We start from the raw sequence: 13047 nt of genomic DNA, 5'->3' as shown, positions 1-13047 counted from the left end.
ACTTGATGATCTGCTCAGGTCCGTTCTGACCCTACTAACTGTGAAACTATCCAAGTTCCACTACAGGGAAATCTAAACAAATCTAAATAAGTAGATGCCAGCCCAGGCAGCAATCCCCAAAACTAGGTTGGGAGAGAAGGTCAGTGAAACGGTCTCAAAAGTTTATATAATACAGGTCCATACAGCACAACACACCTAGTGGCATGTTTGCTTAACTGAAATTAATAGGAAGCATAACTGGGAACAAGTTCTCTGCACTGGCTATTGAATGAAACTGTACATCTACTCTGAACAGCAGGCACTGCTTGCCTCCAAGCACAATCACAGCAGTTTATGGCATGAACTTGTATTTGCCATCACACTTTCTCACTGTGCATCTGACTGTTCATTGCATCTCTCTTCCCTAATACCTTCGTTCTGCTAAACAAGTTGCCAACATGCATTTTTAAATAATTTAGAGCTTGCATTGGACCTATTCTTAAAGCAATACCTGAAATAAAAATGGGTATAGTAAAAGCTGTGCTATTCAGCATCTTACAAGCTGGGAAACCGGAAGCACCTACCACAGCACTTCTGGTTTCTCCGAGCCTCCATGGCCTGAAGCAAAGCACCCTGCGCTGCTGAGCCCCCATGGCCTGGAGGCCTAACAGACTGCATTGGGCTGTGCAGAGCCTGCCTCCCTGTCCCGGGGGGGGGCAAAGCAGCAGGAGGGATGACAGTGCCACAGGAGGGGCAGAGGGATGCCCCAGAAGCAGCAGGGGAAGCAGTAGCCAGGGCCACTCAATTAACTGGCATATTTTGTTATTCGGCATCCCCCATTCCCAGGGGATGCCAGATAACAGAGCTTTTACTGTATATAACAACATGCCGCTACATTATCCTTCTTGATCCATCAAGGTGCATTTCACATGACAAAATGCTTCCTGATAGAAAGGAAGTATAGCATGGTTCAACTGGTCTGGCCAATTGCATGTCTAACGTGACTGTCTAAGAGCTCATGTCTCAGAGCCTGAAGTAACCTCCAATCCAGTGGGAGCTAAAACATAAAATTTGCCATTTACTGGGTCAGACCACAGGTCCATCTTGCCCAGTTTCCTGTCACACAATGGCAGGCAGCAGAGGCTGAAAGGGAGAGTGAACTGGGTCTGACCATGGTTTTTTCCACTGTTCCTCTCTCACTTGCAGCCTCCAGCATTTAAAGTCAAGGAAGCTCCAACTCAGAGGCTGTAGACCTCACTCCTGTGCTCAGTAGCTACTGATACCCCTTTTCTCCCAGAATTTGTCCTTCCTTCTGAACCTCGCTAAACTGTCAACTTCTATACCTGATGGCAACGAGCTCCACACTTTAGTGACAAGCTGTGTGAGAAAGAAATTCCTTTTATTTGTTTTAGACTCGCTGCCTCGTATCACCTTGTCACCCCTCGTTCTTATACCGCAAGGAACAGGATGTACTAAATCTCTGTGGACTTTCTCTTTGCCATTTAGTATTTTGTAAACCCTTATCATGCCCCCCCCTTAAGTTTCTAAACCGAACGCGCCTGGCTTCTCCAGTCTCTCCTCTTTTGAAAGCCCCTCCATACCACCAACCGTCCCTGCTGCCCTTCTCTAGTTCCTCCATCTCCTTTCCAAGGTGCGGGGACCAAACCTGGGCACCACATTCACCGTGTGGGCACCACAAGGAACTAGAAAGGGGCACAAGGCTGAGTTCAGAAAAGGTTTCCTCGTGTGCTGCTCATTTCATGTCTGCCTCACTTCAACCCTGCCTTCACAGCAGCCCTCACCAGCCACCAACACCACAAGCAACACGCACCGCTCTCCAGCCTGGTCCACAGTGCCATGCCCTTCACTCCCGGGCTTTAACGACGCGGACGTCCAGGCAAGCGCTCGCTGCTGGCACAACAGCGCTCAAGAGAGATGCAACCTGCACAATACTTACACGGGGCGGCAGCGTCCCTGCCCGAGCGGCCCAGCGCGGAGCCAAACTTGATGGCGATCTGCCGCATCTTCTCCAGGTCACCACTCTCCTCTGCCTCCAGGTACTCACGCTGTGCCCGCAGCCGAGCCACATCGGGGAAAAAGTCGCGCTGGATGATGGTCTCCAGGCCCTGCGGGCGGCACGTACAGCCCAGCTGGGGGGGCGTCGCCCTGGGGACCGGCCTCCCCTCCCCCACCCGCTCCTTTTCCCCATTCCCCCCTCCCGCGGCCCCGCCCCGCCCGCACCTCGATGTAGGCCTCCTCGTCCAGAATCTTCTTCTTGCGCCTCGCGGCAGCCACCACCGCCAGTGCCGCCACCTCCCGCCCCGCCGGCACCAGCGCGGCCCCCTCCACCTCCACCTCCACCTCCGCCGCCGGCTCCCCCATGATCTCGGCAGCGCCCGCAGGGACCCAGACACGACCCGTCCCTGGGCGGCCGCCGTCCACCGCCAATCTGCGTACGCGCAAGGGCTGCCGGGATTTGTTTGTATCGCTCCCCCACCTCAGTCCACCAGGCAGCCGCGCGGAATTGGCTGGCGCTGCAGCCGTCGAACCACGGAGAGCACGGCTAGAGCGGCGCGCGGGATTGAGCGCCCCCTGCTGGGGGGCGTGTCCATGCCGCGGGGGGAGGGGGGAAGCGGTGCTGGGCAGCGCCTGTCACGGAAGTGCCGCGTTTGCCTCTCGCCCTGGTGCCGGCTAGGGGCGGGGGAGGTTGCTTAGCCGTGTTTAAGAGGACTCCCTGGGAATTAAATAGTCTACAATGAAAAATGTATAAATTTGTTGTAATTTTCTCGGTCAGAGTGTGGGACGGTTGTTTTGAATCCCTGCCTCTGCTGCTACAGCAGAGAAAGCTGTGGCTGGGGGGGGGAGGGGAGGTAACGTGGCCCCTTGCTCTCTTCCCTACCAGCTCCTCCATCTCTGCCTTTTCCCGGGAAACTTCCCAGTCTGCTGCCCCCACCCTGCTCTCCAGTCTCTGCCTCCCACCCAAACTCTTCCCAGTCTCTGCTTCTTTCCCACCCTCACCCCTTGCTGTGGATGCTGCTCCTGCTGCCTCTGTTCTGGGGCCCCTACCTGGCCGAGCAGCAGCGTCTGTGCTGGGGAAGGAGCACCATGCCTGGGAGAGACCCGAGGCAGAGCAGGCGCCGAGCTGCACCTGGCAGTAAGGGAGGAAGGAGCGGGAAGGGGGCAGAAGCTACAGAGTGGGGAACAGGAAGCTGCTCTGGCCCTGGCTCAGGCTCCACAGCCACCTGCTCCTCACTCTGCTTCATATGTCAGTATAAGATGAGCTCCCCACCACATGCTGGTGGGGGGAGCTCATCTTACATTTGAGTAAATATAGTATTTACAGGCCTCAATAGTCACTTTTATCTCATTTAGTTAGCTGCAGACTGAGCCAAATCTGAAGCAAAGTGCTCCATACAGCAGTGCTTTTGGTAAAGGTGGCTCTGCAAGTTGAGCAGTAGTTAGAAAGTCTCCAGGTGGCCTGCAAGCATTAAGTGCATATTTCTGAGAGAGAAAATCCACACGAGTAAGCAGAACACAGGACAGAGGTCTGATTTTGCCAGGAACACGCAAATGAGACTTAACACAGTAATACCTTTACTTATGCATTATCTATGTAAGCGTCACAGCAACGGCTACTGCTTGTGAGTACTGCACTGCATAAAAGGTTTCAAAGGACAAACAGTGCATTAATGTTAGATTAGTACCTTTCACATGGTCCACACTAGAGAAACAGATGGTATTACCTTGCCTCTGCCTGTGTCCCATCTTGAAAAAAGCTTGCTGCTCATAACATTTGAACACTGAATAAATACAAGCTTGCGTTTACTCATGCCCTAGTTCCTGGTGTGCAGTCCCCACCCTCAGGCTGCACTGTTTCGCTGCATACTGCACAGTACAGCGCAGTGTCCACCACTAGAAGTTCTCCTGCTTTTAGTTATATCAGCAGACAGGCAAAAACTCAGGTTTATCTCACTTCTTAACTAACAAGTAGCCCTTACTGTCAGCCCTTTAGCAGAGAAGGGACAAAAGGGTGCCCTAGAAGTGAAAGATCTTATTTAATGTCACAGTGTTTTGATGGCCTTGGTAACATTTTTTTCAGACGTTCAGAAAGGTCATCGCCTGGACTTCAGTTCCAGTAACTATTGTCTCCCCAATATGTATGTTATGAATCATCTTTATTTTACTCAGCGCTTCAAGAGACCCCAGTCATGCTTAATTCACTCTCTCCCCCTCTTACCTATAGTCAGCCAGAGAGGGATCTGAAAATGAGGAGGAATCTATGCAAAGGACTTAACACAGATGGAGATGAGAAGCAGAAACTAGAGTTCAAAAGCTTGTAGGATGCTGCCAATAATACTAATCCTTAGCACATATGCAGCAGGCAGGGTAATGCCGCCCTAAAAAAGCAGCTGAGTCTTTCTTCTGGGGCACTGTGAAGCAAAGAGCATCACTCCAGCCCCCAAAGCTTGGCCTGTGCTGGAAATCAGAAAGTAAAATGAGTTTACTTTTCCAATTACAGCGGAGCAGTAAAAGGAACAGCTTGCTTCCATGCTGAAACATATGCTTCTGTCTGTACAAGCTCTAATTAATACCCCACCAGCAGATGCCACTGTTGCTCTGCTGTGTTACATATTAATGTACATATTTTTTGCCATTTTGATTTGTATTGGCACTTGCAATCACTCCACAGTGCAACTGTCCCCTTGTGACCAGAGCAGCTGCAGGGTGATTTGTTTTGGAAAGAAATTTTCCCCGTCTTTCATAACAGCCAACTAGATTGCATGCCTGGGTCTGATTAGTTAGGGATGCTAATTAAAAAAATGCCATCAGTGCTTTGACAAAGTACCCCCCCACACACACAGACACACACTATTACACAAATGAGCTCCTTTTGAAGACTGAAGTCAGAAAGTCCTTGTTTCGAGTCGCATAATAAATCAACCAATTTCCACTGTGACCCCAAAATGCAGTGCTAGACATCATCAGGACACTGTAAACAATACAACGTTCATTTTTAGATGGCATCTCCAGTTCTACTTTATAATAAAGCATACACATACACAAAATAAAGACAAATAAAAAGAAATCTTTCACTATCTCTGAGGTACAGACATTCACCCCAGACACACAACTACAATACTAATGCTGATGCAGGTTCTACCCCTTGTGCTGGCTTCTGGCTATTTTTATGCTTAAGGTTTTGGAGGAACGTGCCCCATATGATGCATTTGTTATTATTTGTCACACAACAAACTTTGTTTGGATTAAAAAATAACCTAATCACCAACTATTTGGGAGCCAGGCATCAGGGCAGGCAAGTTGAAGATGCTAGTCAAAAAGCACTTTAAAAATGAAAAATATCCCCAAAAATGCCCCATCTGCCTTGACCAGCTTTTTTCCTTGTATAATTTAGGTTTGGTCAGTTGACCTGTTAAATACAGCTTGGTCAATTGTCCAGTCAAAAATAGTAAAAAATTGCCAATACAGTCAAACAATACACAGAAAAACCACAAATTTGCCAATAAGAAATATGTTAAAAACAATACAAAATCATATTTCTGTCAAGAAAACTGCAAAAAAAAATTCACTCCCCATAAAATACTTTTTAATCTTTGACCAGTCAAAAATATGCAGTCAATTGACCGGTCAATTAACAATATTTGACCAGTTGATTGACTGGCTTGCCAGCCCTGCTATAATTACACAATTCCCTTATTGCTTTATTTCTCTGCCTCCCTTCAGTCTGCTACCTCTTCTCAGAGAAACCAGGGAATTGGGGAAGTTGGTGGCCTCTGTGTTGACTAGGTGAGATTTAGCTTCCACCCCTAGCAGCTCTCCTCAGATGGCTTCTTGGTGCCTTGAAGGATGAGTGCTGATGCAGAAGCTCTCTTCTGATGCCGCCACTTGGCCCGTCGATTTTTAAACCAAACCTATGGATTTAAAGGAAAAAAATGAAGCATTTGTCTTGAGCCTATGCCTGAAGGCCCCCTATTCTGACTGGAAAAAGCTGTTCCATACTCCTGCCCTGGACTCTTAGTACAGGATTTGCTGCAGGATCTCAGCAGATTTCTTGTTCAGCCACATGCAAACTACACTTGGAATCCCCTTGGTTATGTAGAACAGAGAGAGCATAGAAAATATACCAGAACAGGGACGCAGCAGCAGAATTTAGACAGTGTGTGTACGCACGTGCATGTGTGTGGGTCTGTGTGTGCGTGTGTGTGTGTCTGGGTGTCAGCATGCATGTGCATTCCCATATGCAGCTACAGGAATGCATGAGTACTGAAGGCCACATCGGTAAAATCAGCTTACACGAGCGTTCTTTTGTGCTCCTCCGTTATGCTTTGGGTTTAAATAGTATCTTACTGAATTTCTAAGGGTGCTATTTAAGTGGTACTTTGAGGTGTGGAGTATGCAGCCATCTAGGCTGATTCCTGGGCATCTACTTTTCAGCAAGTAGGGTGGAAAATAGTTTGCAGGCCCAGAGTATGAAAGAATCTCACCTCTACTCTCTCCTCCTTCAAGTGGATGCGAGTTGCAAGGTGCTCCCTGGTGATGACATCTGGGTACTGGTTCTGGTGGAAAAGAGCCTCCAGGGCCTGGAGCTGATCCTCTGTGAAGATAGTCCGGTGCCGCCGGGTCCGCCTCTGGATCTGATGGAAGGTCTGCAGCTCGCTTTGGCTCCCCCGAGGGTTTTTACAGGCTCTCATGGTAGGATGAAAAAGCCGCATAGGCCAAGGGAACCTGGTGTCTAATGAAAAAAGAGTTGGAAATTTACAGTATTTTATTCCAGTCCTAAAATGCAGATCACTGTGAAGACAGATCTCCACTTTTAGTCCCAGGCAGGCTGAAACTGGGGATGGTACAGAGAAAGGCAGATTATGCATTGTTTTAACCCTGCTAAGTGACTTAGGACAGATCAGCTCTGACAACTGACTTTGGTTCAGGTCAGGTTCAGCTACCTTGGCTGAAATGAAGGCGCTCTTGCCTTGAGGTGAGGCTTTGGGTAAAGGAAAGGGTCAAAAAGAAGCTCTTCAGGTGAGAGAAAAGAAAAGGCTGGTAATACTATCACGTAGCTAGATTATCAGTGTCAGTATTGCCAAGCCTGTGCCTTAAAAAAAGTCAGGAGTCTGGCCCCCAAAATCATTAGATGGGTTTAAAAGCCGTGAGTTTTTTTGAACTCCTATGACTAGCATAAAAACATCATAACTAGCATAAACTACACAATCCCTGCCTATATCTCTCCTTCACTGTGTCAGGATTTGTACAAATGCTGATCCAGAACTCACTGAGGTGAAATACCACTTTTTCTTCATTATGTATAATTAAATAAAAGCACAGCCACTCCCATAAAGAGCCAGATTTTGTACCACTTACTAGCTACAGGTCTGAGCAGCCTTCCCCATCAAGGTGGTTGATTAATACTAACTAATAATTTTAAAACTGTTTGCAATGCAGTAATTGATTAGTGCTAATAACCTAGTGGTTTGGATACATGCCATACCAATACACTCTGGCAGACTTCAGGTGCCATGCCAACTGCATGCACAGACCAGTTCATCCACCCGGAAATGAAGTCACCCTTGGGGTGAAACAACAAAATGTTCAACTATATTTAATTTCAAGCACATGCATATATGCATTGCTGAAGCCCTCTCAGTAAGGTAGCATGTCAAACCTCCACAACACCCTGAAACAAGGAGTAAAGAATACTGGACCCAATTGAAAACAGGGATGGGAAAAATGTAGTTTGGTTTGACCCCAGTTACATGTGAGAGATTAAGAGCTCTACTGGTACAGAGTGCTGTAGGCTTATCAGAGGCTGTAAGAAGTTAAGGTCTAGCTTTTTTATCTTATTTAGACAGGAGCAGCCCAGTTCTGCTGAGGCATTGACTCAATACTGATTCGGAAAGAAGTGTGCCCGCTACAGCTTCATCCACGTGATATCCTGCCACATTCTAGCTCTTCCTTGCAGATGCCCATGAGAATCAACCCACCCCAACCTTGCTGAGGTTCAGTCTAACAAAAACACAATGCAAGATGGCAAGGCTGCAGGCCACAGAGTTGTAAAGTTACTCTGTCCCTTGATTTTGCTTCTTTACAGAGTATTGTTGCCCTCGTGCAAGTGAGATATGATGCCCCCTCAGTGAGAGTCTGGCAGTGAGTCATAAAAGAGCGTACTCACCTAGCCAGTTTGGAGGGTCCTGAAGGGAACGAGCACTTGTGTGAGAACAGCAGCAGCAGCTGCACCCAGCAGCTTCCAGCTCTTCCTCTTCATCCTCTTCCTCCTGCAGAGAGCTGGCTGTGACAGCCTCTAGAGCACAAAGGCCTTTGGGCTCACAGTCCAAGATACCTTGGAGGCAGAACGGCACCAGAACCTGAGGATTTCTCTCCCGCGGGCTGGAGAGGATGTTGTCGATGGTGAAGGAGCATTGCTTCTTCAGGCCTCTCCTGCTGAGGTCCATGTCCAGCGATGCTTCTGAAGACATTCTTCCAGGAACGGTGGCTGCGGCAACCGGCAGTTCGCATTCAGCAGCTGGAGGAGATAGGGTTTGCTTTTCACAAAAACCCTATCTGTGCCATGCGGACTTACAAAGAAGAGGACAGCTTGCACTCTGAATCTTTTTAAAACAGTCCAGTGGTGCCATATGGAATTGCTGCCTTGTCTTCTTTTAGCTTAAAGTGATTGTCATTCTTGCACCCGGGATTTCGATATTATATACACGCACACACTTTTTTCCACCTAAGCTAGCTGCTTTATAACTGAGGCCATCCTGAAAATATACACACACACACGCACACACACATATATATAATCCCTTTGGAAAGAAAACCGTAAACCCCCCTGTGAATAAAATAAATTCTAACTAATCTTGGCAGCTTTGTGAAGGGTTAGTGTGGATCTAAGATTTAGCTAATCCCACAGAAATGACTCTAGGAGGAAATCTGATTTCTCCATCTCGAGTGTAGATTTGAGGTGGTTATGATCTCCATTGTGTTGGAGTCTCTGATTCCAGGCAGGGGGAGAATAGCTGTTCTCCAGCCCAGAAATGGACCAGAGGATTAACTCCTTAAAAGAAGCAAATTATCCCTTTCTCTGGTCAAATGAAAGCTTTTCCATCAAAAGCTGTCATATCATACAGTATGAGAGAAGGAGGGAGAGTTCAGTTTGATAAAAAATCATTTTTAACACCAGCACAGACCTTTACTAAATGAGGATTCTCAGCAAAAGCTGCTTTATTTTTTCCTCAGAGCACAGGAAAATTGTATTTTGCTGTGCTCTATCTAAATAATGCTAATGCCAATATCTTGCATGTATACAACACGTTTCTTCTGAGGATCTCAAAGCACATTATATACTGAACTTAATTAGGCTCATAATGCCCTGTCATGTCAGTCAGCTGTAGTTATATTAGCTCATGCCCCTCTGCTGAAGTGTACATACCTCTGCAATGGACCGTGTCAGGTTAACCACAGCACACGATAACATATTCGAGTTCTGAAGAAAAAGTGTAGAAAAATAATGCCTCCAATTCCTCAAATTGGACTGGCACCAGACCTAACATTCAAAACAAAGCCATGGGATCTTCAATGCCCATAAAGTAGCCAGGTTCTTGTAACCAATTCACAAGGCAGGCCAAACAACCCTGAGATTTTAGGAATGTTATATTATGAGATTTTTTCATTCTCTTTCCTCTTTTTGAGCCTTTGCGGGTCCTGTTTTCAAGTTTTCTCTGCAGCCAGAAGAACTACCCACTCATTTTTAATCCAATGAAAATTGGGATTCTAGCAGAACAGTATGGCTCCAGAAGCTAAGGCTTTAGCAAAAACATCAAACATCATGAAACTTGTGAGAAAACCACAAGAATACGCAACACTTTACATCTCATCTAACATACAACCTCTGCTTGGGTATTTCTGGCCCTGGAATCAAAGGATGGAGCCCTTCCTTTCTTCCTTTTGGCCTGAACTCCTGTTGGCTCACCTCCAGCCACACACACTTGCAAGCAGACAAGGATGCCTGGAGAGCACTGTTCAGTTCACCCATATAGTCTTTGTTTCGCTGCTGCACTGCCACAACCAACACTGGGGAGGGGATCTAGGGACCTGGGTGCCAGTAATGCAGCCTCAGGGTCAGCTTAGGTGGACACAGAAGGATCTAGGCATCATGTCAACAGCACTGGGACCTTGTTTGCAGCCTAGGTCAGCTCTGAAGAATCCAGACACCTGCTTGCCGCATCCAAAGTGTGAGGCCTGTACACACCAAATGGGAGCAACCTAGAGGGTCTTGCGGACTGGGTCCAGATTAGCTCAGCAGCACCTGCCCTTTTCATCTGATTCCAGAGGGATTATCCAAAAGGCTGTTCACTTTTGAGGTGGATTCATGAGTCCTACCAAATGCAAAAGTCCAGTAGAATGCCCATTGTGGTGCACAGTCTCACCATCTAGTCTGAAACCAGGACTCCTTAAGAATCTTTTTTTATTATTATTGTTGCAGTTTTTGCCATGACTTGGAGTCTTTATCCTTGGAAAAAATCATTGTCTGAGCAAAACATCTTGGCCAGATCAGTTACCAGCATTTTTTGCAGGGGGACCTCTTTGAGCCCATCTCAGATCAAGGTATAGTCAGCATCCTAATTTGACAAGATTTTTCCCATGGCTGAGTTGCTCAGCTTTTCAGGTCCCTGTTCAGGTCCACACTAGTTTTTCTGTCAGTATTTTTCCAGGGTTAATTTGCAAGCAACCATTTTAAATTTCCCAACATCCTTCGCTAAAGCCCACACTAAGTTCATTATGTATCAGTGGAAAGTCACTTAAGAGACTGTCATTTTAAGCAGGATGACACAGCTGTATGAACCATCCAGTTCCTTGTTTCATAGTCTATGGACGTTAGTTGGATCTTTGCAAGAACTGTATAATTACATTAATCAAGCAATGAATTAGGTCTCTCTGATCATTAGGTCTATATAACTCATTACTTGGTTTCAGAAGCCTTTTATTACTGCCTTTTCCAATTCACTTATCTTATGTTTCACTTGATTTATAATAAATGAAAGTCCCTTTGATTACGAATATTCTTACTACTTATTTGCCTCCCCATTTCCTTTGTTCTGCTGACAGGGGCAGTACTCATTTAAGCCCTGTCAAAGAAATGGTGTTGGATTAACATTTTGATCAATTTTCTTTTATGAATAATTTTGATTTACCAAAACAAACTATTTATAAAGGCAACCTGAATACATATAATGGATATAATGGCATATTGGGCAATATGATGAGATAACTATCTTAACATATAGTATGCATATTTCAGTTCATTCACTCGAAGCAAGTCAGTCAAAGGGCCATTCCTCCTGAGGTACCTACAATGGTTAACAGCAGGCTGTTCTGTGATAGATACATTCTTGGGAAGGGCTAGTAAAATCGTCCCCTCTACCCCTCTCCTCCACCCCACACAGATTCTCTCTTTTCCTTCCAAAAATATAAATTTCTGAATAAAATTTTATGAACAGCAGTTATTTCAGTGGTCATATTTATCATGGGGCACTCAACCTTGTGGCATCAACTTTTTGTCTCAGCTGTAGCTGAGTCTCCTAAAGCATAGGAAATGGCATGCGGTATTTCAAAACATGGTAAGGAAGACCTCCTGCCCCTCCTTCGTGTATTCCCCAGAACTTCCCAACACCTCCCCGCTTGGTCTCAGCTAACATCAAGAGATCCTTGTTCTCATCTCAGCCAGATGATCAACCATCAGTTTCTATTAACAATTTTATGGATCAGAGAGGGTTGAACTGCAGACCCACCACTACTGTCTCAGAGATAGCATCACGTATGCTTTCCTCGCTGCAGGAATGAAAGAGGAAAAGACTGACCAAACAATAGGACTAATCAAGGCAATCTCCTGAGACATAAAGCTTGTTAGGTGCCATTACCACTGGATCAGTGAAAGGAGTGGATTCTGGAAATGAGGGCCTTCACTTAGGAAACTGCAGTCCTTACCGCTGTGAACCTACAATTACCAGAATTGGCCAACACAAGTTGAGCATATACCTCTTTTGCAGAATAGACCGTCATATGCTAGAAGAATGAAAAGAATAAAAGATTTGGTAGGATGAGAAGGAGACATAAAACTGAGTATCAGTATACTGAAAAAAACACCTCAGCTCAAAATTTCTCCTAGTCAGGTCACATTGAACAGCGGAGTTCTTCATGACCAGGAGATGTCTAGTACTACCCTTGGAGATCTCTCCAGGAAAAAGCCTCTGACAGCTACATAATCAACTGACCCCCTGAACATTGTCCCTACTAACCTTCTTTTTCCCTTCTCTCATTCAGCACCTACCTTCCCTATAATTCCTCTAGCTATCATATAGCAGCCTCCCTACAGTTTTTTTTTACCTAGCAGTTCCTCATTTATGAAGAAATCTCACTTGAAAACATACCAGCTTCTTTTCTCCCTCTCCTTTCTTTGCCTCTTGATATCTTCCTCCCTCTGCTAGTCTGCATTTTACATCTTATAAGAATGCAATTCTATAATTTTGCTCTGGTATGCAAGAAGAATTCAATCATGCCCATCTGCTCTGGGAGCATTTTCTCTTACTTTCCACTGGTGTAAATGCCATGCTCTATACAGGGCAGTGGAAAATTAGGCCTGTTACACAGAAGTCTATTTATTCATTATTATAAATCCCACTTGTTTTTTAGATGAATGCAGACACCCAAACCTCGAACAAACACAGGGAGAATCATGGCCAGACTTTGCTCTGAGCAAGTCAGGTGGGGACTAAACTGGTGTAAGGGAAAGCAGAATCTTCCCCCTTCTGGGTTTAGCTGTAATAATCATGCACTTTGAAGCGGATTAATTCTTTTTCCCCGCCTGTGACAAAGGGCTTCTTTCACTGGCTTCCCCTTCATGTCTCCGCCTTTCCACCACACAGACGCACGCACTTAGCCTATTAGTATCTCTGCTGATTGCTTTCTTTCATTCCCCCTATACCTTTCACTTCAGAAAATGGACTGGTAATACTTCTTTTATCAAAGAATTATGGGATTTAGGACCCAGATCTT

At 46.0% G+C, this 13047-nt stretch overlaps 2 protein-coding genes across 2 annotated transcripts in view; both read right to left on the bottom strand.

Moving 5' to 3' along the window:
* DGCR14 (DiGeorge syndrome critical region gene 14) overlaps positions 1-2414 on the bottom strand; it is a 12110-nt gene extending 9696 nt beyond the window's left edge. The window contains exons 1-2 of the mRNA XM_019539096.1: positions 2221-2414; positions 1937-2105 (exon numbers count right to left, since the gene is read on the bottom strand). Of these exons, the coding sequence (XP_019394641.1) occupies positions 1937-2105; positions 2221-2361 (310 nt within the window). The 5' untranslated portion in view covers positions 2362-2414. The remainder of the gene's footprint in view (positions 1-1936; positions 2106-2220) is intronic.
* A 3166-nt stretch (positions 2415-5580) lies between these two features.
* Positions 5581-8468, bottom strand: GSC2 (goosecoid homeobox 2). Its single transcript, XM_019539396.1, has 4 exons — positions 8249-8468; positions 6917-6979; positions 6483-6730; positions 5581-5909 (listed from the first exon to the last, which is right to left on the bottom strand). Exons 1-4 carry the CDS (start codon positions 8466-8468, stop codon positions 5805-5807), a joined length of 636 nt encoding a protein of 211 aa, XP_019394941.1. The 3' UTR covers positions 5581-5804.
* Positions 8469-13047: the final 4579 nt, after the last annotated feature.

Source organism: Crocodylus porosus, unplaced genomic scaffold (genome assembly GCF_001723895.1).
Source record: "Crocodylus porosus isolate Cpor-Errol unplaced genomic scaffold, CroPor_comp1, whole genome shotgun sequence".
NCBI classification, from domain to species: domain Eukaryota; kingdom Metazoa; phylum Chordata; order Crocodylia; family Crocodylidae; genus Crocodylus; species Crocodylus porosus.
This window is presented reverse-complemented; position numbering and strand designations above follow the sequence as displayed.

What these genes read in the sequence shown, in the direction of transcription:
- GSC2 (XM_019539396.1), bottom strand. Translation starts at nt 8,468, where the DNA reads ATGTCTTCAGAAGCATCGCTGGACATGGACCTCAGCAGGAGAGGCCTG. An exon ending in TGAACCTGACCTGAACCAAA is followed by an intron (nt 6,731 to 6,916) that starts GTCAGTTGTCAG and finishes TTTTTTCATTAG; the next exon opens with ACACCAGGTTCCCTTGGCCT. An exon ending in TGAAGGAGGAGAGAGTAGAG is followed by an intron (nt 5,910 to 6,482) that starts GTGAGATTCTTT and finishes TTAAATCCATAG; the next exon opens with GTTTGGTTTAAAAATCGACG.